The sequence below is a fragment of the Balaenoptera borealis genome, assembly GCF_965194805.1.
Source record: "Balaenoptera borealis genome assembly, chromosome: 13".
NCBI classification, from domain to species: domain Eukaryota; kingdom Metazoa; phylum Chordata; class Mammalia; order Artiodactyla; family Balaenopteridae; genus Balaenoptera; species Balaenoptera borealis.
In genome coordinates this window covers 56,346,932-56,371,644 of record NC_138870.1, presented here as the reverse complement: position 1 = coordinate 56,371,644, position 24,713 = coordinate 56,346,932, and the positions used below count along the sequence as shown (strand labels likewise).

The 24,713-nt window shown below is 42.9% G+C and overlaps 1 protein-coding gene across 9 annotated transcripts in view; it reads left to right on the top strand.

The window, feature by feature from the left end:
- Positions 1-4,622: 4,622 nt before the first annotated feature.
- GRIP1 (glutamate receptor interacting protein 1) overlaps positions 4,623-24,713 on the top strand; it is a 713,644-nt gene continuing 693,553 nt past the window's right edge. For 6 of the 9 annotated variants that reach the window (XM_082351188.1, XM_082351190.1, XM_082351185.1 and 3 more), the window contains exon 1: positions 4,623-4,912. In XM_082351188.1, the coding sequence (XP_082207314.1) occupies positions 4,855-4,912 (58 nt within the window). In that variant the 5' untranslated portion in view covers positions 4,623-4,854. The remainder of the gene's footprint in view (positions 4,913-24,713) is intronic. The other 3 variants (XM_082351192.1, XM_082351191.1, XM_082351189.1) reach the window with 1 other exon arrangement.

Genomic DNA, 24,713 nt, shown 5'->3' with positions numbered 1-24,713 from the left:
GGAACACATAGGTTAAATAAATTGCCCAGAGTTACAGAGTTATTATGTGGTAGAGGCAAGATTTGAACCTAGGTCTCTGTATTAGGTTTCTCCCTAGAAACAGAACCAGTAGGATGTGTGCGTGTGTGTGTGTGTGTGTGTGTGTGTGTGTGTGTAAAGAGATTTATTCTAAGGAAGTGGCTCATGTAATTATAGAAGGTCATGAGTCCCAAGATGTGCAGTCAGCAAGCTGGTGACCAGGAGAGCTGAGGCTGTAGTTCCAGTCTGAGTCCCAAGACCTGAGAACCAGGAGAACTGATGGTGTAGTTCCCCTCCAAAGGTTGGGAGGCTTGAGACACAGGAAGAGGTGAAGTTTCAGTTTGAGTCCAAGGACAGGAATAATCTGATGTCCTACTTCAAAGAGTGTCAGGCAACAGGAATTCTCTCTTACTCTGGGGAGGGTCAGTCTTTTTGTCTTATTCAGGCCTTCAACTGATTAGATGAGGGCCACCTACATTAGGGAGGGCAATCTGCTTTACTCAGTTCACGAATTTCAACATTAATCTCATCCAAAACACCCTCACAGACACACCCAGAATAATGTTTGACCAAATATCTGGGCATCCCATAGCCTAGTCAAGGTGACACATCAGATTAACTACTAGTAGTCCCAACCACTGTGCCCTGTACTGTCATTTAAAAATACACTCTAGGGAATTCCCTGGTGGTCCAGTGTTTAGGGACTTGGCCCTTTCACTGCCAGGCCCCCAGGTTGAATCCCTGGTCAGGGAATTAAGATCCCACAAGCTGTGTGGCATGGCCAATAAATAAATAAATAAATACACTCTAATATTTTTCTTAGATGAACTTTCATTTGGCTTTCACACATGCCTTACTTAAATTACTCATGTTAGAGCTGCTGCTTCTCCCATGTTTCCCCTTTCCCCAGTTACGTTCTCCTAACGGAAGATTTTAAAGTAAAACCCACTTGGATTCATTCTGTTTGCTTGCTGCTCCCTTTATTTTTTCCCTAAGAAGATAAACTATCCAAGGAAGCTTCCTCTTGCGTTTTAAATTTTCAAAGAGGGTTTTGCAGCTAAAAGTGAGTTAACAACATTTAAAAGAATCCTTGGGTACCCACTAGGAGTGCATATTAGGTGTTAAAAGAGTTTTCAAATTCACTGCATGCAGTAGAAAAGAAGTGCTGGGTTTTGGTAGCAGTATTGAAACTTCCAGGTGGCTGTTCAGTATGCAGTGTGGGTGTTCGTAAAAGTCAGTGCACGATTAAAAAAATATATTGTGGATGTTTTTAGGCCCTGGAGCCAATCCAAAATAACAGCTGGGATCTTACATCTCCTGGGGGACTCCTCAAACTTATGAAATTCAGTCCCAAGAAGTCATAACACTCTGTTAGAGTGAAAGGCCCTGTGAGCAGGAGACTGGAAGCTTAATTGTCGACACAGAGGAAATGGAAGGGCAGCTACGGACTCTCTCCATCACACACATTTCCGAATTCTTTAATGAACTGAGTGCATCCACATAAGCTTGAAAAGGTGATCAAGCAGTCACATTAAAGCCTTTGGTTTACAGGTTTTTTTTCCCTTTTCTACCAGGTGAGAGAGGCGCTAGTAGTAAGAAAACATGTCTCTTCTCCACCTTATTTTGAAAATTGTAAATAGAAAAGTAGATCAAGCGAGGCCACATTTAGGAGTGTCCTATGCCCTGTGCAGTCAACTGTGTACCTGTCAAAGTAAAACAACTGATTTAAATTAAACTTTGAATTCTGTAAATGCAGACTGCAAAGCCATTCAAAGTGCACAAATACTTTGGAAGGATTTATGTTCAGAAAAGGAGCATAAATTCTTAAGTGAGCAGATGTTTAGAAACAGACATTGCAATTGTAGTTGCAGTTGTAATCTTTAGAGAACATTGATTTTCAAATTTAGTAAAGGAAAAAATAATATATCTTATATCCTACCCCAATAGCACTGTAATTTCCTTGGAATAGGTTTTTAAATATAATGCTTTGAATATGAGATGGCTTTGGACAATGGAACCAAATATATCAGACTGAATTTTAAATGATTTGGTTCTTTTTTTTTTTTGGTTTGATATTATCAAGTGGTGATCTCACAGTGTTAGGGCCTATTTCCCTTAGATAATATGCTAGGGGTAGCCCTAGTGAGGTTAAATACCATCATCATCAACCATCATTGACTGAGAGCTTACTGTCCCTGGCTCTGGAGATGGAAAGAGATAAGCCCTATTTCCCCCTGACAGAGCTTAGAGCCTAACTGATGACTTAGATGTACATACAAAGATGAAACAAGGCATTGGATATTGTTGAACAAGGGTTTAGACAGTAAGTACTTTGAGGTTGGGGAAGATATGAATCCATTCTTAAGAGTTTCTTTACCAGTCTCAGTTGTATAATCTGTAAAATAATATTTGACCGTAACACACAGCAGAATGTATTAATTTAATATTCCACTACTAAACATCAACTTCCTTCTTGTATCTCTAGCTTTTAGCCCAGAGTCTAACACATAGTAGGAATTTTGTCTACCCTAGTTAAAATACTATTATTTTAACAGTTGTGAGCTGCAACTCCCTAGCAACTGTAATCTGTCACTCATCTTGGCAGGATAACTGCACCACTGATTGCAATGTAACTATAAGAGTATGGTTTAGTCTCTACCTTAGTGTGTAGGTCTTCTAGAATTAGGCTTGTTAGAACAACCACATACATAATATGCTATATAAGATGCTATTAAAACAAAAAGCAAGCATGCCAATGCTGCAGTCATTTCTATGTTGTCAAAACCTAAGTCTTTGCGGTGTACAGGCACCGGCTGTCCTGGTTATGGCTGGGTTTACCCTGTCCCTTTGGGAGAATCTATGACAAATGCCGTTCTCCACATAAGACTGGTAGGACTACATCTTGAAACAAGAGCAGGACAAGAGGAAAATACCCAAGGAGTCTTGTTAATTTTAGGATGGAGAGTGGGTCATTTAAGGGTGACAGGTGCGACATTCATATTGATTTTCTGGATTTTACTTCTCAAAGAGTCTGGAAAGAAGATTTGAGCAGCTCAGATGGGATTTCTACTGATAACCCCTGGGATGGTTTGATTCTGCCCTTCCTTTAGCCCTTCAATTCCTTTACTCATTGAGGCTCCTGGGCCTGGGCCTCTCCTTTGTTTAGGAGAGATAGCCACTTGTCTTTGGCAGCTCGGCAGTTCTGTAATGACAGACAGCCACCCAGCCAAGGGGCAGCAGCAGGAGCAAACATCCCAGCCTGATAAGACTGCTTATGCAGTGGCAGGGAAAAAAAGATTCTATCTTCCTGTCTTTTGTAGTTATTACATTCCTCTGGCTGTATTATTACGTTTCCAAGGGAAGAGAGAGAGAGAGAGAAGCCTGGCAAGGGCCAATGTCCTCAGTTTGGGAGAGCAAACTGCAGTTCCTTCAGAGGCCAAAATAAACTGCAGGACAGAGAGAGGCATAAGTGGTTGGTCCCTGACAAATACAAACCAGTAGTTATAGCCTCAGGGGCCCCAAATTCTTCAGTCCCCATCATACACTCAGGAGGTGAAGACTTAGGTATTATCTAGCTGGGCCCCCAGCTAGATAACCCAGCAGGACAGGCAGTTAGTTGCCAAGTGGAAGGCTGTCAGGAGCCCCTCCTAACAGTATCCTTGTGAAATCACAAGCAAGCGCCCCCAAGTCCGGGCGGAATCTTCCAGACTCTACCGTAAAGCTGCCCTCTCCCCTCAATTCATTCTTCCACCGATATTCTATGAACCTATGACAAGGGGAAGAAACTAATCATAAAACCTGATCATAAAACCCTTCTTATACTTGAAGACAACGATTAAATATTCACTGAGCCAAGGTCTCCCGGCTTCACTGAAAACAAAAGAGGTTCTCTACTCACGCCCTTCCCACCCCAGCAGAAAATGTATTCCCGGCCCCGGCCGGCTCTGACCAGGCGAAAGTTGCGATTTCTCTCAGCTGAGGGCAAAGTTAGCGACTCCGCAGCTGCAAAGTCTCAGCTAGGGGGAGGGGGCGACAGCCCGCGCCGGGGGGAGAGCGGCGGGAGGAGGGGCTAGAGGGAGAGACACTGCCCCCTACTTCAGCAAGGTCGTCGTCCAAGCCGGTGCAGCCGCCGGTTTGGGTTTGGGGAGGGAGGGGCGGCGGCCGCGGCTCGGCGCCAGGCTCGGTACCTGGCAGGCCGGCCGCCCGGAGCGCGGAGAGTGTGAGCGCGCGCGCCCCCTCCGTGCCCGCTCAGCCTCGCGCGCGTCTCGGGGGAGGCTCCGCCACCAGGCGCCTGGGGAACCCGCAGCCTCAGTCCTGCCGCCGGCGGAGCTTTGTGCGGCGGCGGCGGCGGCGGCTCCGAGTCCCACCTGCTGGCGGCGGAGAGACAAGGAAGGGGAAGAAGGAGAAGAAGGAGGAGGAGGGGACAGAGGCGGCGGCGCGAGTCCACTCCCGCCGTCCGCGCCCACCTCCCGGGGGCTCCGCAGCCCCTGCTCTCGGCCTGTACGCGCCCCCCGCCCCCGGCCCGGCCAGGCCTCCCGGCCACACCGCCGCCGCCGCCGCGGCTGCAGCCCCTTCTGCCCGGCCCGGCCAGCCCGGCCCGGCCGCAGCCACCCGGAGCCGCCGGCGAGTTTGAGGCGAGCGCGGGGCGCGCGGCGCCGCCTCGATGCGCCCGGGAGACGCCTCGGCGCCCCAGCCCAGCTGAACAGCCCCGAGAGCGCCGCGGCCGGCCCGGGAGGGCGAGTGGGAAGGCGCGGGGAGGCGCGGCCAGCCCCGGGAGACGGAGAGCGAGCGGGCGAGGAGGAGCGAGCCCGAGAGCGAGCGCAGGGAGCAGACACCATGCCGGGCTGGAAGAAGAATATCCCCATCTGCTTGCAGGCGGAAGAGCAGGAGAGAGGTGAGCGGGGCGACCGGGCGGGGAGGGCCGGGGAGGGGGTCCGGGCCGGGGGCCGCCCCGGTGCCTCCCTCTCCCCGGGCTCCCTCCCGACCTGTCCGCGGCCGACGGGGGAGGGGCGCCGCGCCCTCCGGGGTCTGGGGGGAGTCCGGGCGGCGGCGGCGTGCGAACTCCAGATTTCTTTCTTTTTTGGGGGGGCTGGGGGGTTGGGGAGAAGGAGGGTGCTGCAGTAGGGAACTTTTAAGTCGGGCAAAGATTTTTTTCTGGAGAGGACGTGGGGGGAACTCTAGCTTCTCCAGGGCCCATTTGCACGTGGAGCCCCGGGCGGCCTTCTGCGGGGTGGGTGCTGGGGTGACCGGGCGCCGGGGTGGGGGGGAGTCCTGCAGTGTTTTAAGTGACTTTTCAAACTTTCCTCCTCCCTCCCGTGGTCGCTTTCGCGGTGTCCCCGCCTCGGGCTGGGCTTTGATGGTGCTGCCTAGCCCACCCAAAGTTGCTGGAGAATCAGCAAGGAGGAGGAGGAAGAGCGTGGGGGACGGCAAGTGGGCGCTGCCGCAGGTCTCCGGAGGGGGAGGGGAGGAGGGGGAAAGCCGTCCCTAGGCTGAGGGTCTGGGACTGAGAGTGCCTCGGAGATGAGTTATGCCCCAGCGCAGTCCCCGCTGTCAAGTTAATACCGCAGGACTGCGGGCTTTTCGTAATTGCTGTCTGTTTCCTTTGTAAAAGGCAGCTCTCGGTGCCAGGTGGCTTGTAGACCTTTTGTGATTCAGCCTGACAAGTGTACTGGGCACGTTGCTTTTAAGTGACTTGCGGCGAGGAAAGTTGAAGGCCTTTTTTGCACCTCCAAGGCTCGGTTCTGTTGAGGTCATTTCATGGTGTTTGGATTGTGCGGAGGTTGGCCGAGGAGTTCAGCTCGGTAACCTGGAGATGGTGTACTGAATGTGCCAGAATTTCCTCTACGGGCCGCTCGGGGCCGGGGGGGTGTGCGCCGTGGCTCTGCTAGCGTCCAGAGGGACTCTGGCTGGCAAGGTCCACCAGGGTTTATTCCTCTGCTCCTCCCACCCCGGCCTGCCCTGCTTCGAGGAAAATGCTTTAGAGTTGGAAGGGTTTCAGGATGCTGGGTCCGCATGGGCTGTGCGACCGCCTGTGACGAGGATGAAGGGTGCTGCGTGGGTGGGGGGCGGTGAGGAGGCCAATCTGGTGAGTGGAGTAGGCAGAGTTGTCAGGGGAGCTGAATCCAGCAGAATGATGAGTTGGTACGGAGGGTGGCTTGGTTATTGGGCATGCCAAAAGTTTCAGGTTTTGGAAATAATGCCTACTACTGAAGAACAAATGTACGATTTTCAGTTTTTCTCTAGGTGGCACAACCTGTCTTTGGTTTATATCCTGTTTAATGACTCAGGGAATTCATCCCTTTTTAACCACTTCCTTATTAGAGATGTGCGTTCATTTTCCAGCACACGTTCTGGTGACCGAACTTACGTTCACCGACTCAGAAGGCACCCCTGCTTTAGAAATACTTCTGCTTTTCCCTTTAGTAGGTCATATCTTAAAAGGTGCAAATAGTAGTACCAATAATTTATAAGCAGGTAAAAGCACTAAAATGAAAGCCTTCTGTCAAGCGTGGAGTGTCTGTCCTATCAACTCAGCGTCACAGTGCCCTTGGTGTTAAATGTATCCGTTTGCTAAAAAACCATTGCAGTGCTGCCAACAGGTTTTATCAGAATGCTGAAATGGGTAGATTTTTGGATTGTGACAAAAGGTACTTGTATGTCTTTTAGAAATATATGGTAACTTTGAAAGATGATCGCCTAATCTGCTTGTTGGGGATAAGACTGAATTTCCTCCAGAACATAAAAATCTGAGTCAGAAATTGGGTATTCTGCCTTAACTTCTCCAGTAGGAGAAAACAGAGAACGTTTGTTACTTGGTGTCTTTTTTCACTAAAAAGTTTCTTACTTCTTGCTTATATTAAGTCATGCTTTTCTAATTAGTATTGTTTTTGTTTGGTTGTGGCATTTCTTTTTGAGGCCCTGCTTCATTGGGAATGCACAAATGTGTGTTTTGTTTCTTTTAAAATCTCCTACCTGGTGTTTGTGTTTCAATTGTGTGTGTGTGTGTTAGTGTATCCATATATATATGTATACATATATTTGAATGAACTGATTTTTAATGCATGTGTCAGAGGATACTACTTGAGATTGTCTTATCGTTTTGGAAGAATTTTATTGTAGAATAATGAACAGTTTTCTATTTGCATTTGAAATCAGATTGTATTTAGCATTTTTCCTTTTAAGTGATTCAAATGGTGTTGAATTAGGTTCTTGTCAAATATAAACAGAAATATTAAACTATCAGGTTGGTTAGGAAAATAAGGAACATAAAGGGAACAAATACATTTTAAATTTTGTCTGGGGATAACATTGACCAAAAAGTCCATTTCTAATATCTTACCATTAAAATCTAAGGTTGGTTGTGCTCATAGAGCCATTGTTCGTTCCACATTCCCCCAACCCCAGTTTACATTTAAACATTCTAAAACCCATTATGGAGACTACTCTAGCATACCATTTTTTCATGTAGATTTTATGTAGCTAAATCTCTTTCTGAAACTTCATGCAAATTAATACAGGCTGCTAGCTTCTTTAAGGACCACGTATTTGAACAAGTATTTCTAGGCGTTATTCTTGAAAAAAAAAAAATGCTAATCTCAATTCAAAGATTTAGGGAACCTGCCTTCTTGGTATTGTCACATACAAAGAGAGGTTTGGCCAACCCACATGACTTCCTGCCATACCTACACACCATTCATAACTTGGGTTCACCTTGAATGCCTCTGTCAAGATGATATTGAGTGAACTATTGCTACTGCATGCAGTGCTGAGCAGAGAAACTGTAACACATGAGTTGCTGCAGGAAATGCCGTCATTTCCAAAATGGCATGTTAAGATTCACCCATGTACGGTAAAAATTCACCCACGTGCTGTTAAAATTCAGGACACATTTCTCTGTCTTCCCCCCGATTTTCTGCCTGAGCTGATAAACCCAGTCCATTTAGAAACTGCCTAATACACTTTTGGGTAAATGTTTTAGAAGAAGAGAAATGATTCTGAAAACTGTTCTGTTTAATATCCCTTCCAAGCAAATTAAATTAAGCAATTTATTTGTTGTTTTAATCTGCTTATTAGCTGATCGTGTGTAATAAGAATATAGTTGTTAAGGAAAATCTTAGTGTAAAGGGATAGGTGCCTCAGTAATTAATGATGCCTTTCTTTTGCCTTGTAGCTTCCCTTCTGATTTGTGTGCACTTGGTTAGTAAATGTTTGTGTGTGTGTACACATTCTCCATGGGAAAATGTATGCATTTTGTATATCTCCCCTCCCTCTTGCCTTTCTGTTCTTCTCGTAAGTTTTGGAGGTCTACAAGTGAACTTGAGAACTTCCCTTTGGACCCTTGTAGGAATTACTGTGTCTGGGGTTTTGCTTCTGTTTTGTCAGATGAGAGTATTTGGATCTTATTAGACGTAAAGAATTAGTGTTTATAAAATATGTATGAGAAAGCACAGGGGGCTTAAGTAGTGTGCCTTTATTACATCTTTGGTTTGTTTCATTTTCCACATCACAAGGAGATCTGGTGACCCTACCCCACATAACCTGCTTAATAAAAAGTCCAATTTGAAATTTGAGTCTTGACTGGGGAATGCTGTGGGGAAAAGAGAAGAGATCAAAATGCACAAGAGTCTGCTGTGTGTTGGGCACCGTGTTTGACATTTCCCGAGCATTATTTGGTATAGTCCTTACCACGTGCCAGTAAGGTAGGTATTATTATTTCCCCTGACAGTGGAAGAAAGTGATGCTCAGAGAATGAAAAAATTTGCCTCAAGATACAAAGCCAAGACTTAGGGCACCAGTTTCTAGAGATAATTTGAAAAAGAAATTGTTACTTTTCCTAAGATGAAGTTTTTAACATTATATTAACATTATAATGTCTTACGGTTTTTCTTTTGGACAGAATTTTAATAAACTGCCACCAAATATTTCATTAAGAATTCACGAGAAGAGTTTTGTAGTTACATATCCTGTGGAAAAGCTTCCAAAGTATATTTTGGGCTTTTGAAAAACTGTCTTTGCTAGATAGATTTATTAACCCTAGCTGTAAGGATTGGCATGTCAGCATATTTCTAAGTGGAATTATTTGATTAAACTTAAAGAGACTCATGAATGAGTCTTTCCCCCCAAGGACTTGAAATATTACATAGTTTTCCTTTTTTTCAGAGTGTTTGCCATGACGACAAGAATTAGGTATTTTCCCTCACTGTGATGAACTAGGAAACTACTCTATTGTTAATAGCCACTGTACATTTGCTCTTTTGCCAACTTTTTATTTAATTAAAGCCATCCATCTGAGCTCTCAGCCTGGCTATCTATCAGAAGACCCAGTGGCCAAAGGGGCAGCAGATAATGTTTTCTGCGGCAGCCTTATTGGTTTTTCATGAAGAAAAAAGAAGTATCAACTTAAATTGGTAAAGGATATTGAGAATTGAATATCATGGGTTTTAAAATGGTTATATTAAATGCTGTGTGAAGGCTGATGGTTTAAGGCATTTAGGATTTGATCAGTTTATTTTCAGTTAAATAGTTGAGTAATAAAAAATACAAGAATAGTAGTAATACAAAGTAACACATCTAACAGAGAATGCTATTCAAACACAAGAGCAAAACCTGGGTTTAAATCTATTGTTTTATCTTTTAGGAAAGTTTATTTCTCCTTAAATTCAAAGGTGTCCTGAATATAAATATAAAAATCTGTTGGAACAAAATTCCATATTCAAGATATCTGTTTATTTAGACAGGTCAGTGGCCAAAGGGTGTTGTCAGTTTCACGGGAAAGTTAACGTTCTTTAAGTACTATCTGCTGATTAAAATGTGCCTGATTGAATTTCTTACCGCCTTTCATTTCAACAGTGATTAAACTTTAAGTACTAAATCAGGTGTTGCGTAGAATGTGAAGACAAGGCTAGTGTCCTGGATAGATTCCTTTGCCTCACCCAGCAGAGTGATGCAGGACAAGGTATTTGAAGTGAAACAGCTGTGGGTTTAAAGCCACTTCAGCACCTCTTAGCTCTGTGATCTTTTAACTTTTCAAAGTCCTTGTGTTTTCTTCTTTAAAATGAGCACAAGTAACATCTACCTCGTGGGAGGAGTAAATGAAATTAAAAAGTGTGGGGGAATTTCTGTCAGTACCTTGTATATAGTTCAAGGCTCAGTAATGGCAACCAGTATTATTTTTACGCTATCTTGATATAGATCTGTAAACTCGACACCTCAAGGCGTCCTGATGATGAAATGATAAAAGTTTTTATTCTTTAAAAACTTCATAAACCAGTAAAAAAGAAAGTCCAGTGTTTTGTGAAAAGCTGTGTTGAAACACAGAGCTTTATGAGGCCAAGGTCTTTGATATATTCTAGTCTGACCCTCTCATGAAGGAGAAGAAACTCCAGTATAGGGGGAAATGTACCCAAGGCCACATTTCATACATGTAGTAAACAGTTATTGACAACTAACTGACATTTGGGTGCTGGGGATGAGCAAATCATCATTCCCATTGTCACGAGATTATCGTGCATAGTTACAGAGTCATGGATATGATAGCCTCTCTCCTCCTGTACAGATTAGCTCTGGGGGAGCAGAGAAGAGGGGTTGAATGTGCCGAGGGCAGGTGGGGAGAGGGAAACTTCTGAGGACGCTCTCAAAGGAGGTGGCAGAGGAAGTGTTAAAGGACTTGAAGGAAGGGGAGGAGTGCAGAAGAAGGTTGGGAGGGGATGCGAGGACAGATATTTCAGGCAGGGGGCATGGTGTGTTCCAAAGCATTATGGAATAAAATACTTTAAGAACCACTACTGGTTTCTTAAGGGGCTGAAGCATAGAGTATGAATACGCATATGGACTGTTGAATAAGAATAACGTATTTCCCCAAGAGGTGGGGAGACTGGGTGGGAGAAGATGAGACCACATTTGGAAGGACTTTGTATGCCAGGTGGCAGAGTTCAGATTGTATCCAGCAGGTGATGAGGAGTTAATTGAAGGATTTCCAGCAGCGGAGTGAAGGGATCAGATTTATGTCTTAGAAAGGTCATCTTGGTAGCAAGGAGGGAAGCTTAGGAAAAGAAGGGACTGGAGAGGTGGGAATCGGGTAGGAGTCTACTGCCCTGTTGCAGGCCATGCAGAGATGTTCAGGAGGAGGACTTGGTGAGCAGGTGAACGTAGGAAATGTGGAGGGCATAGGTCTCTGGTGAAGATAGTGATTAGATTTACAGTTGTGGCTTGAGACCCAGTACCTTGATACAAAGCCTGGTATTCTTTCCACTACATGTTGCCTTTCTTTACTCCCCCCTCCCCAATCTATGTAGGGGAAAAATGTAAACATAATCTGGTAGAATAATGTAAAAATAGACAACCACCAAAGTGATTGGGTACCAGGCTGGGTCATGATGATAGCTTAGTATGCACTAGTTTTTTCTTTGAATTATATAAAATTCATATACTATCTAATCTTAAAGGAAAAATAATTATTATCCTGTACACTTATATCTGAATACTAATCTGGAATTTAAAGTGTTTTTTTTTAATGGAAAAAGAGAAAAGTGGTAGTTATTATCTTATAGAAATGTCTTCCCCTACGAACAGAATTGGGTGGGGTTTTAAAAAATTATTATTTTCTGAAAACAACTAAATTCTCTATGAATAAAGTTTAAAAATAATTCTAACATTGGACTCAAAATTCAAAAAGTGGGTTAAAGTCCTCCCTTGGCCATGTTCTTGATTACCTGGTCTAGGCACAGCCTGCCCGTCTGAACCTCCATTTGTTCATCTGAAAGTAGAGATGATTCTTGTCATACTGACCTCCTAAAGTTGTTATCGGGTGAAAGCTATTATTGCTATGTGGTTACATTACAAAGGGAAGAAGTTGTTGAAAGAACTGAGATTCTTAAAGCACATCTATTAGCTGGCCATTTCTGGATGGAGGCGTTATTGCATAACTTCTGTTTCATAAACTGGAAGCCTTCATTAAAGAATCTTAATTCTTAGTTTTCCAAAATGAAGTTCAAATATGAGAGTCCCCCCCTTAGGCTCCCATTGATAACAAAATAGCTCAAGTGATGTGACTGAATTACACTATATACACACAGGCTGCACAGTTCTTGGAAGCAGCCTCTTTCCCCACTGGCCTTGGAAGTATCCTGCTCAGATGCTGAGTGCACCTTGCTACCTCTCCCTCTTCAGTTTCTGCTGCTCTCCAGCCTAAGCTTCTGACCTCAACGCAAAGCCCAAGACACCATTACTTCTCAAATTGAAATCATGTATGGAACCTTTTTAAGGAAGAAAAAATTCTTGCAGACCTCCACTGCTGACTTTATTTCTGTCACATTACTTAAATATGTACTAACGTAAAACTAGGTGTAAACTCCTGATGCTTATAGGTCTCATACAACCACAGAACCAAAACAGATTTTACAAATGAAATGTAAACAAAACTACCCCCAAAATCAGTAACTTCCAAATGAACAGCATTTACTTCATGCGACTTGATATTGTTTGTCTGAAACAAAATTCCCTTTTGTAGTACGAATATGGTACTTGCTGCTATGGAAAGTAGTTGAACTACTTTCACTTTTTCCCTAGTTGAACTCCCATGGAACGTTGGTCTCAACAGTCTGATGTCACCAGGTCTTTCTGGGGGGCATGAACATGTCATTTGCTTGTGAAGTTCTCTATTCTCATTGGTCTGTTTTGCACCATTGTGATCCTAAATACAAACCCGAGTATTGGTAATGTAGTTGGTGGTAGTATTAGGCTGATCTACATTAGTACTTCTAAGACTACTCGTGGTGAAGGGCTGTTTTTCCCCCAGTCTGATATGTGGTCCTATAGTGACTGCACCATGTGAAACTCCCCACGTGAGTCTGACCACACCTGAACTTGTCTACGTCCTGTTCAGTGAGATGTGCCCATTCATCACGGACTTAGATGTTGGGGCAATGCCAGACTGCTGCAGGAATTTCTAAACATCTACCCTCATTTTCAGTATTCATCTAACCATGGATGGGTAATAAGCAGTTTTCTGACTGGCACTGTCCGTAGACCACACTTTGGATAGTACTGGTTTAGAATATGTTTATGTAGCTAGTGTTGGGAAGCAGAGTTCAGAAGGATGGGTGTATGTGTGTGTGAAAATGGACACGCTACTATTAAAATATACAAATGAAATGTAATTTATTTTCTATAGCTGCTTTCACTTTGCCTTCAAGATCCCATTCCCACTGAAGACACCTGATCTTGTCCATTAAGAGCACGTTAGTTTCCAGTTTAAAGACTCTATGGTTGTTTCATTTCTCAAGGATTTTCCCTTCCCTCATTCCCAAGATGGCATTCGGGTGAACGGGAAAGCTCAGTATCCTCATGGCCCTGGGTGAAGGGCATTTTATTCATTGTGTGACCCTCACTGTGTCCACTGCTTTGGAGTTGGCATGCTTGGTGACTGTGAGTTGTGCCCTGGTATCCACTGAAATGAGACTGTTCCCATTTGGTCTTTGAATGTCATCCTGGCAGCTGATTTGGGCTTCCTGGACCTTGCCATTGAGTCTGGTTGTAGCATCCTTATAGCCTGTGACCTTTTTGTCAAACCCCAGGCCTTATCTAGGTTCCAGTCCTGTCAACATTTCTATATCCCTCCTGGGAGCCAGAGAACACAACAATTTCCCCTGAATCATGATGGAGTTTGTGGGATCTTGGGAGGTGCCCACATCCCTACCTGTCTTATGCCACCTTCTGCATATATTGCCACTGTATTGTTCCAGTGCTACCTTGAATTCTGCCTATGCCCAGTAAGGGACCTTCATGCTAGCAAGACGGATCATTGGTCAGAATGTTTACTAATGTCCTCAAAACCAAACGGGTGTTAGTTTTTCTCTCCTTTTGTGCTTGTCACGAGTCTTGAATCCTTGCAGGGTATTGGATACTTACGTCTGATCTTTTGTCCCTCCCTTCTTTTTTTTTTCTTTTTTCTCTGCTGTCCCAGATATCTGGAGTGGCTTAAATGACTTGAAAACTTAAAACTGGAAGGGACAGGAGTCAGCAGGGTGAATAAATAATAAGGGAGAAGAGTCCAATAGGCCATCATTAGGTGGACACCTGTCCGTAAGATCTGAATGTCAGAGAAAAAAGATATAGAGAAGAACTGTCTAACAGCCCAGAGATAACATAGCTTGAGGCTGGCAAGTAAGTTTGACCAATGCCTTCTCTTGGCCTACCTTGTACACAAACCTTTCTCACTTAATAGTTTTATTAGAAATCTGTCCTTTGTATTTCATCAGCAAATGTGTGAACTTGAGAACTGACATATTTCTTTTCATGGTTGGTCGTGTAATTGCAATGTGCATTTTCTGTTATTCATGTATTTCAAAGGTTTACTTTGTATTTTGAATAAAGATCCTTAGAAGAGATTAAGACGTTTTTGTATGAATTGATGTTAGAATTAATAAATATATTTTTTACTGGTGAAGTGTTCATTTCTTTTGCTTTCACAGTTGTTGAATATAGCAGACAATATGAAAATTTGATAGTTTGACAGCATAAGTTACTAGAGTTTATATCTTTTTTAGGTACAGTTCATCATTTGAGAAAAAGTTAGTGAATGTAGCTTTTACCTGTTAGCGCATTAAAAATAACAGCAAAACAGTGGAAAATAATGTAGGTAAACATTCAGATAATAATGTAGTAGATATTTATTTGTTCATGTATTCTGATATATAATCTGAGAATAGTTTTCCTCCTTGATACCTTCTGATGTCAGGTATTTCTCCTGTTATCAATATTCAGAATTTCCATTGAAAAAGTGCACTAATATCCTCAACTTAGTTAGTCATAAGGATTTCTACCTTGCCCTCTTCTGAAGTGTCAGGATTGTTGATTAAAAGAGGGTGGCATTTAAAATTAGATTTTTCAGATGAATTCAAGTGTTTCTTTTTAATATGTAATTTTCTAGTATGTGCAGAGCACATTTTCGTTAAATGAGAACCTTGAACAAGGGAATATAAATTTAGTTTCTCTGTTACTATTTCACTTCCCACTCCTATAATTTTAGTTAAGAGAATGACAGTTTGCCAGGCTAGAATCAGATACCTGTAGTGCTGCATCTACTAAGAAGTAAGAAAGCACCTCATCTGGCTTTCTAGTGAATTTGAATGCCGATACACACACACACACACACACACACACACACACACACACACACACACACACACACACACACACACACACACACACACACACACATGTTTATCCTACCACCAAAGAGTAGCCCTAGTTTTCTCACCAGCAGTCATCTAAAATTATCAAGTGTGATCTGGGCTCTACATTCCATGACTGCATTGACTCAGAATCCTATCCTCTCAGCCTCTGCTGCTCATGCTGAAGAAGCAGGGAGAGCAGTGTATTAGTCTGCTTGTGCTGCTGTAACAAAATACCCCAGGCCGGGAGGCTTAAACAACAGAAATGTATTTTCTTACAGTTCTGGTGGCTAGAAGTCCTTGATCAGTGTGTCAGCAAGGCCAGTTTCTGGTGAAAGCGCTCTTCTTGGGTTGCCAGTGGCTGCGTCCTGTCTGTGTGTGCTCACACGGCCTTCCCTTGGAGCATGCATGAGGTTGGGGGGTGGGGGTGGACAGAGTTCTCTACTTTTTCTTCTTTTAAGGACACTGATCCTGTGGGATCAGGGCCCCACTCTTATGACCTCATTTAACATTAATTGCTTCCTTGGGAGCCCTGTCTCCAAATACAGTCACACTGTGGGTCAGGGGTTTCAACATAGGAATTTGGCAGGGTTGGGAGTGGGGGAGACACAAACATTCAGTCCATAATGGGCAGGAACAGAAGATTAATCAATGGTTTAGGTAATGTTCCTATAAATTTCATCTTCAAGTGTCTGGAAATGGCTCCTTTTGAACAGAAGGTGACATACTCATTGCTTCCCCTGTGCTCTCTCAAGTGGTGGCAGTTGTCTCTCACATACCCCTGGAGGAGTAGAAGGTCCTCTTTGTCCTTCTTTGCTACTTCCAGACTGTTCTTCTCTCCTTCCTAAAAATCCTGAATATTGAATCTCGTGCCATCAGACCACACAAACCATGGTTCCTCCTTGTTGCAGTCACTTCCTGCAGGCTTTGACCACTTTCACTACTGGCTTACTATTGTTCCAGGCCTACTTCTGTCATAATTCTTGTGATTTCAATATTCACATAAACTGTCCCTCTAGTTTCTTCGTTTCTCAGCCCTGCATCCTCCTCTCTTTCAGTTGTTATATCTGCCACATGGCCACACCTTAGACCAGCAGTTCTCGAAGTGAGTGTTCCTAAGACGCTTTGCGAAGGTCTGTTATTTCCATAACGATACTCAGACATTAATTGCCATTGGAACTTTCATGCATTTATGAGTGCACAGTAGTTTTCAGAGGTTACATGACATGTGATGAATATCTTCATTCTGGCAGCCAGTGAAATGTGTACTTGTATATTCTTATGTTTAAAAATTTTCTGTTTTAATTTTAATATGGTAAATATGAATAGACCTCACCCATGTTACCAAAAACTTTTTGGAACACTCACTTACTTTTAGGAATGTGGTAAAGCCACCCTGAGACCAACATGTTTGAGAACTGCTGCCCTCAACCTTGTCACTGCCAGTGACTGCTCCCCTCTGGCTCATCTTCGGGTGTCCTGCTCTCCAATCAGCACCTGTCTTTCTAACTCAGTCTCTGTGATCCTGACTCCAATAATCCTCAATCCCACTAGGACCTAAAACCCATTGATCCCACCCCCTTTTTACTATTCCACACCCCTCTCACGTCCTCCTTTCCCTTCTTTCCAGCCTCAATTCCTTCATATCATATAATCAGTCTCTTGGGTGTACTCTTAATTTCCTCTTCCCTCTTCCATGTTGTAGGTCTCATCTAGAAAACCTGGTTAAACTCAACTTTCTACCACCCTCATTTTTGCCTCTGCCGTTTAATATGGTTGGAGAAAAACACTCAGCCAAGCTGACTGGTTTCACTTTAATTTCAAGATTGCTACTCTCAAATGCACTTTTAGTGCTGCTGGCTTACCAAGCTACATTTGCTTGGTCTTCATTCGTGCCTCTGCTCTCCTAGATGACCGATACTCCTGCTTTCTCCTCTCTCCTCAAATCTTCACCGCCTCTGCTTCCATTCTCACCCTTTGTTAAAGACTTTGCTCCCTATTTCACTTAGGAAATAGAAGCCGTTAGAAGAGTTCTGTTTGCATCTGTGCCCGTATATTCTGTCTTCACTCCTGCTACTACGGTTGAACTGCGTGCTTTTATTCAAGGCCAGCCTTCCACTTGTGCATCAGATCCCATGCCCTTGTGCCCCCTCCAGGACGTGGCTCCAGCATATTCTCTGTCTCTCCGGCATCATTAGTTTCCCTCTCTACTGAATTATTGCCATTCAACCATGATGTTATTTCACCCACTTTAAAAAACAACCCTCTCTTGACTCTTACTCTGTCCAGTTACCACTCCACTTTTCTGCTTCTCTTAAAAGCAAAATCCCTTGAGAAATTTGTCTGTATTCACTCTTTAATATTGAATAGTTCTCCACTTATTCTCTCTTGAACCTAGTCCAATCCAGTGTTTGTGCCCTATTCTGTCTCCTTCTACCAAGGTGACCAGTGACCTCCATATTGTTAAGCCTACTAGCTAATTCTCAGTCTCGTATTACCTGACCAGTCAGAAGCATTTGAGATAATTAACTACTCCCCTCCTGGAAGCCTTTATTCACTTGGCCTCTAGACTGTCACATTGTCCTACTTCCCTTCTCATTCCTACTTGGTCTCTTTTGGTTTATTTCTTAGGTCCCTGATGTCTAAATATTGGAGCGCACCAGGGTTTGGTCTTTGTGCTTCCTCTTCTTTTGTGCTGTCACCTGGTCATCAATACATGATGCTTTCGAAATTTGTGTCTTCAGCCTGGTCCTTTTCCTGAACTCTAGGCTTCCCTGTTCACAGGACTTCCAGCATCTTCATTTGAAGGTCGAACAGGCAAGCAACTTATCTAACATATCCAAACTCAAGCTCCTCGTTGGCTCCCTCAAACCCACTCCTCTCCAGTGTTCCCCATCATTGTAAATGGCACATCCATCTTACCACTTGTTCATGTCAGAGCCCTTGGTATCTTTGTGGGACCCTCTGTTTCTCTCACTGCACATCCAGTCTGTCAGAAAATCCTGTTGACTCCACCTTCAAAATATTATATATCTATAATCTGACCATTGTCATCTACTTCTGCCACATCCAACGCAGTTCAAGCCACTATCATCTATATTTACGTGGCTTATTGCATTCTCCTCCTAGCTGGGTTTTCTGTTTGTCCCCTTGTCTTCTGTTCTGACAAATATTTTATGCAGAACAGGCATAGTGATCCTTTTAAAATATCTGAGGTCTGCTCAAAACACTTTAGTGGCTTCCCGTCGTGCTCAGAGTAAAAGCCAAAGGATAAGGCCCTCCATACCCAGGCTTCCTGCTACCCACGTGTCCTTGTTTCCCCATACTCATCCCTCACTTGCTCTACCATAGGCACCCTGGCCTTAGAAACACCCAGTTGGCTTCTGTCTCAGGGTCTTTCTTCGCCCTCGCCCCCCCCCCCCCCTTTGCCTGTGTGACGCCCTCTCTTACCTTCTTCAAGGCTTGGCATAAATGTCACTTCCGTAGTGAGGCCTCCCCTCCCAGCCGTACTTGAAATAGTAACCTCCCCAACACCCCTCCTCTCTCTTCCTTGCTTTCGTTTTTCCCATGGCACCCTAGGACGTGCTATTTCTTTTACTTTTTTATGCATATGTTGTATACGCCTATTGCTTTTTGTTAATGGAAGCTCCACGAGGGCAGGGATTTTATCTGTTTTGTTAACTGCTCCATCCCCAGCACACAGAAGTATTGGGCTCGCTGTAGGCACTCAGTAAATCTCTGTTGAGTGAATTGAGGTGCCAAGGCAGTGGTACTAAGAAAGCAAGAGAAATGGTTTTCAGATGACGGAGTAGTTATGTTCCTATTTACGTTTTGCTTTCAGGGTTTGCGTTTGAGCTTTACGCCATCTTGATTCCAGGGGAAGAGGAAACAGGAACAGTTTTAGTACTACTCCCGTATCGTTCCTGGTCTCCCCTTTGGGGTTGAAGAAGAAAGGAGGCAGATGAGTAGAGAGTTTCCCTTCCAGTACTGGCAATCTGTGGACTGGCCCTTGAAAAGTGCTCTTTAATGTCTTAAAACTATAAGTATTTTCTGCTAGAATATACCTCTGTTGATGATACAGTTGGTGTTGGAAAGCAGAAAAATGACCGAGGAGTGTTTTACAGTGAAAATCTTTTTCTTGATGTTCTGAAATATGATTGTTGTGTCAGCAGCTGTGTCGTAGCCTTATTTGTGTCCACACCGCCTACCATGGTGCAAGGCACTGTGTAGATATTTAATATTTGTGAAATGAATGAATAAATGAGACAAAATAAGTTTGCATTATGAAAAATCATGATAAGAAAGAAATAAGCCTATCTGCTCCCCTCTATCTAGAGACAAAAACTATGTACAAGTCAAGAGTAGAGTATATTACTACCTGGTACCAGGACACATCATTGGATTACATCATGCAATTGCTTTAAGTGAAAAAATAATTTTTGTTTTTGTTATATGTGGCATTTGAAGAAGCTGTACCAAGGACAAGGTGTTTTTAAAAAGCTAATCTGAATGGTTTACATATTTCTTTATCTATACTTTTTTTTCATTGTTGATTCTTAGAAGAGAACTGAAAGCAGTATCTTTCTAACAGCCTCTTTCTGGCCCTAGATAAGTCCAGTTGGTTTTACCAAGTGTGTAGTAACATGCCAGTAAAATGAAGATTAGTATATTTTGCCCTAATTTTTCTAAGCCAATTCATTATACTCTAATGGAGTGAAATAAAAAAAGGCCTTTAATTGAATAATTTATTATGTCATTTGTTTTTTTTCTTGATATGAAACACAGGAAGCAGTACTTAATTTCCTTTCTTATTACTGAAACCAAAGGGCTGAATAGTTATATGGCAAACCTATTAGGGAATGTTTATATGTATTCTTAGGAAAACATTTATAATGTTATTATATAGCATCATTCTTTTTTTTTTTTTTTTTTTTTTGGCCGCACCGCACCGCATGCAGGATCTTAGTTCCCTGACCAGGGATCGAACCCATGCCTCCTGCAGTGGAAGTACGGACTCTTAACCACTGCACCATTAGGGAAGTCCCTATATAGCCTCATTCTTGGTTCTAAGGCTGTGTTTCATATGTACCTGCACTCTTAACTAGTACAATATTTTTTCTTTAGATATGGTTGATTGCATGGTAGATAATCTCAAAGTTCAGCATAACCATGAATTGTACCTAGATTAAGGAAACCAATTTAATGCAATTGTTCCTCCCCACAAAGCACCTCTTTAACAACTAATTTTCCTAGGCTCCTATTACATGTAAACTGTCATTTGCTTGTGTATCAGTGATTCTTTATCCTCACAAGATCCCTACTTTATCTCTTTCTAAATTCCCAAGGTATTTGCTCGGTTTCCCCCCTCATCCCCCAACATTAGACTATCAGAATAATGATCAATTCTATTACTTCCCTATGTTTTTTTGTCATGCCTGGCACAAAAAAGTCTCAGGCATTCAGTAATCACTTGTTGATTGATTGATCTAAACCCCTTCACCTCCTGTAGACTGTTTGACTTAAGGAAGACTCCCAAATGAATCGAAGGCCCCTCCTGGGTTCCTTGTCATGTCATCTAGATTTGGGATGTATGCAGTGGATGAGGAAAAATACTCAGTGATCAAAAGTTTACTTTCTATTATGGGAAAACAATTTAGGAAACTTGACTATACTGCAAGATAATTAGAGATTTCGGCTTGTAGGGTCAGAATGGAATTTGAAGACTAACTCCTACACTAACTGGCTCTTTGGCCTTCGACAAATTATTTGGCTTCTCCTTTGTTTCCTTTGTAAAAAGAACATAACAACACGTACTCAGCAGGGTTGTAGTAGCTTTTAAGAGTAGCTCTAAAAGTACCTGTCAGTAAAATCTAGAGGAGTGTACTAATTACAAGATGATATCAAGGTAAGTCCAGGTTTTTGTGTAATTGTGGGTGATGCAGTTACCTGAGGATTGTTTTTCAAGGTGGGTTCCAGGATGTTTGGAGATCCCTGTATCCCGTGAGGAGTAAGGGGGTCATTCACAAATTTCTGCCGCTAATATAAATATTTGGTAATAGTAACAACTGGTTAAAAGTATTTGAAAAAGTGATTATGAACATAACCTAGAAATTCATCTAGGCTAATTTGCATCAGACTTAAGGGCCTGAAACTCATTGTAGAATTATACATCTCTGGATAAAAGGACTGATTTTAAAACCACATGCCTCCATTTATTTCACTGCTGATATGTGGTTCGGTTTGACATCAAGCTTGTGAATCACAATTTCCAGTTCTTTTCCTGTCAGTGACTGCATTTGAAGAATAGCTTTGTTCACTGCAAGGCTTTCAAGATATGTTAAACCAAGACAATAAACTAAACACACCAAGTAAACTATTATCCTTCAGTGTAGAAAACCTGCAAAGACGTGATGATTTATAAAGATTTTGTTTCAACACTACAGTTAAATGCTTACAGACAAATGCAAAGCAATACAAAGCAAAAACAGCAGAGCCACTCTCTGACAAGGTTGTGACCAAGCTAACCTGGGATCCAGAGAGGATTCTTTTGCCAGCCCAGACCCCTTCTGCCACTGGAACCTTACATTATTTACAGCCAAAGGAGCTGCCTGGCTTCTCATTCCACTGACGCCTAGATGTTACCTCGTTGACCCCACTCTGTTCACTGTCTAACCCGGTTCTGAGTCTCCCAGGGGAACCCTGCCTGGGAGAACTTGATTTGTTGTTGAAGTCGGCGCTGATGGCCCCTTCCACTTGGTACTCTGTCCCATCACAGTAGGTTTAAAGAACGTACTGCCAGGGTACCAGTCTAAATGGATGCTACACATCACTGAAATAAATCAGGAACATGGTGCTGGTTATAATCCAAGCTTTCACACATCACTCCTTTTAGTGTAGTGGACAGATCGTCAAGTGGAAAATTTTAAAAAATCCCTGTGCAGAGTGCATTGCCCTGCCCCTAGTAAATGAGTGCTGAATAATTAGCCTGGCTCGGAAGCAAATGATTGGTAGCCATAGGGATCCCACTGCATGCTGTGGTCCAGCCCACCTCTTGGTTGGGGTGATGAGGCTGCCACATCCCTCTGGTCCATCTTCAGACTCCGCCTGGGTCCCTGCTTCCTGTTCCTGGTTCCTGCTGCATGATCTTCCAGGATGCTGATGCTTACTTCTTGCCCACTCTACCATGTAGCCTGAGTCCTGCCAGCATCCTTGAATGCCTCCTGTCTGGTCTGTGTCTCCTCCAGTCGTTGGTCTTTTTCTGTGTCCTAAGTATGTGCTTTGTCCAGGATCTTCCTGAATCCCAGAATACTGATTTTAGTTTTTGCTAGGACTCATCATTTCCCTGGTTCCCTCCTTTCTGTCTGGGTACCCCAGACAAACTCTGAACTCAGTTTCTTCTCTGTCTCCTTTGAAAACGAGTACCTGCAGAGTTTCTCAGAGGTTTATTTTTGCAGAAGTTCATTGTGCCTCTGGTATGCGGGTGAGTTGAGGAGAAGGGGTAAAGCAATGTGAAGTGGTTGCCAGATTTATTTGATCACAGGATTCTTGCTGTTGGAGCATCTTGAAGGGTGATGTAGTTCACAGCACACTTAGAGAAATGTTGCCCCATAGACTAGTAGTGATATTTAGGGCTTGAAAAAAATGTTAAGAGCAGGTGTTATCTCCTCAACAACAGAAGAACATCAGTGCTGTAGAATGTTTGATTTTGAACTTTCTTGATGTTTTCTCTGTAGTGTTGTAGTGTCAGCCTAATTAAGATCTTTCCTCTCAATTCTGATGTTTGGTTACTGAGTTTGCCTTTTCTGACTGCTCTGTTCTCTCTAATTGAGGAAAGTCAGCATTTGTCGAGAACCTACTATGTGTCATATGCTGTGCTAGTTGACGGAAACACAAATAATGAATACGCTAGGCCTGCTCTTGAAAAACAAATTAGAGTGCAAAACAGATATTTTATAAAGGTGGTTCTATATCAAACCAATTATTTTGTTTTTCTTCATTTCAGGCCTCAGACTTTTATTTTTTAAAAACAGGGTTTTTCACTCCAAATAATAAAGGATCCCCTTAGGGTAGAGAAGAAATTTCTGAGCATGTTACAAAAAATAAGAAATAGAATACGTGCATGAAAATTTAATATTTCTGTACACCAAAACCTACCATAAACAAAATTAAAATGCAAACTATAAACTAGGAAGAACATTTGCAACATAAAAGACAAAAGTTTACTATCCTTAATAAAATAAGCACACAGTAGCTTTTAATAAGTCATTGTTGGATGAATGAGTGAGTGAATAAATGAATAAATGAATTCAAAGCAACAAGGACAAAAAGCACCCCAGTAGAAATATGAGAAAGATTGGGACTTCCCTGTGGTGCAGTGGTTAAGAATCCGCTAGCCAATGCAGGGGACACGGGTTTGAGCCCTGGTCCGGGAAGATCCCACATGCTGCGGAGCAACTAAGCCCGTGAGCCACAACTACTGAGCCTGTGCTCTAGAGCCCGTGAGCCACAACTGCTGAGCCTGCGTGCCACAACTACTGAAGCCCGTGTGCCTAGATCCCGTGCTACGCAACAAGAGAAGCCACCACAGTGAGAAGCCCGGGCACCGCAACGAAGAGTAGCCCCTGCTCACCACAACTAGAGAAAGCCTGCACGCAGCAACGAAGACCCAATGCAGCCAAAAATAAATAAATAAAATAAATAAATTTATATTAAAAAAATATGAAAAAGATGTGAGGAGTGGCATAGCACAAGTCACGTGTGTGTGCACACACAGAAGTACAAATCCAAATATACAAGAAAAACAAAGAGATGGAAATTAAAACAAAATAACTTTTTAATCAAATCTTCCTTAATTTGATAAATGCTTATTAAACACCTGTTATCACCATGTTGTTAAGTTGCTTTATGAATTGTATTATTTTATTTAAACAACAATCGATATAAAATAAGTATTGTTATCCTCATTTTACTGATGAGCAAAGGGCTTAAAGAAACTGTCTTTTTTAAAAAAATTTTATTTAAAAAAAATTTTTGGCTGCGTTGGGTCTTCATCGCTGCGTGCGGGCTTTCTCTAGTTGTGGTGAGCGGGGGCTACTGTTCGTTGCGGTGCGTGGGCTTCTCATTGCAGTGGCTTCTCTTGTCACAGAGCATGGCCTCTAGGTGCGCGGGCTTCAGTAGTTGTGGCATGCGGGCTCAGTAGTTGTGGCTCGCGGGCTCTAGAGCGCAGGCTCAGTAGTTGTGGTGCATGGGCTTAGTTGCTCCGTGGCATGTGGGATCTTCCTGAACCAGGGCCCGAACCTGTGTCCCCTGCATTGGCAGGTGGATTCTTAACCGCTGCGCCACCAGGGAAGTCCCAAGAAACTAAGTATTTTAATTAGGATTTTGGAGGCAACATTTGAACTCATAGCTGTATGCCTTTAAAGTCCATGCTCTTATCTACCATAGTGTTCTGTTAGCATTAAAAATACCATGAAGGGCATTTGATGTATGGCAAGTTGTTTATGAAATAGAGTTAAGTAAAAA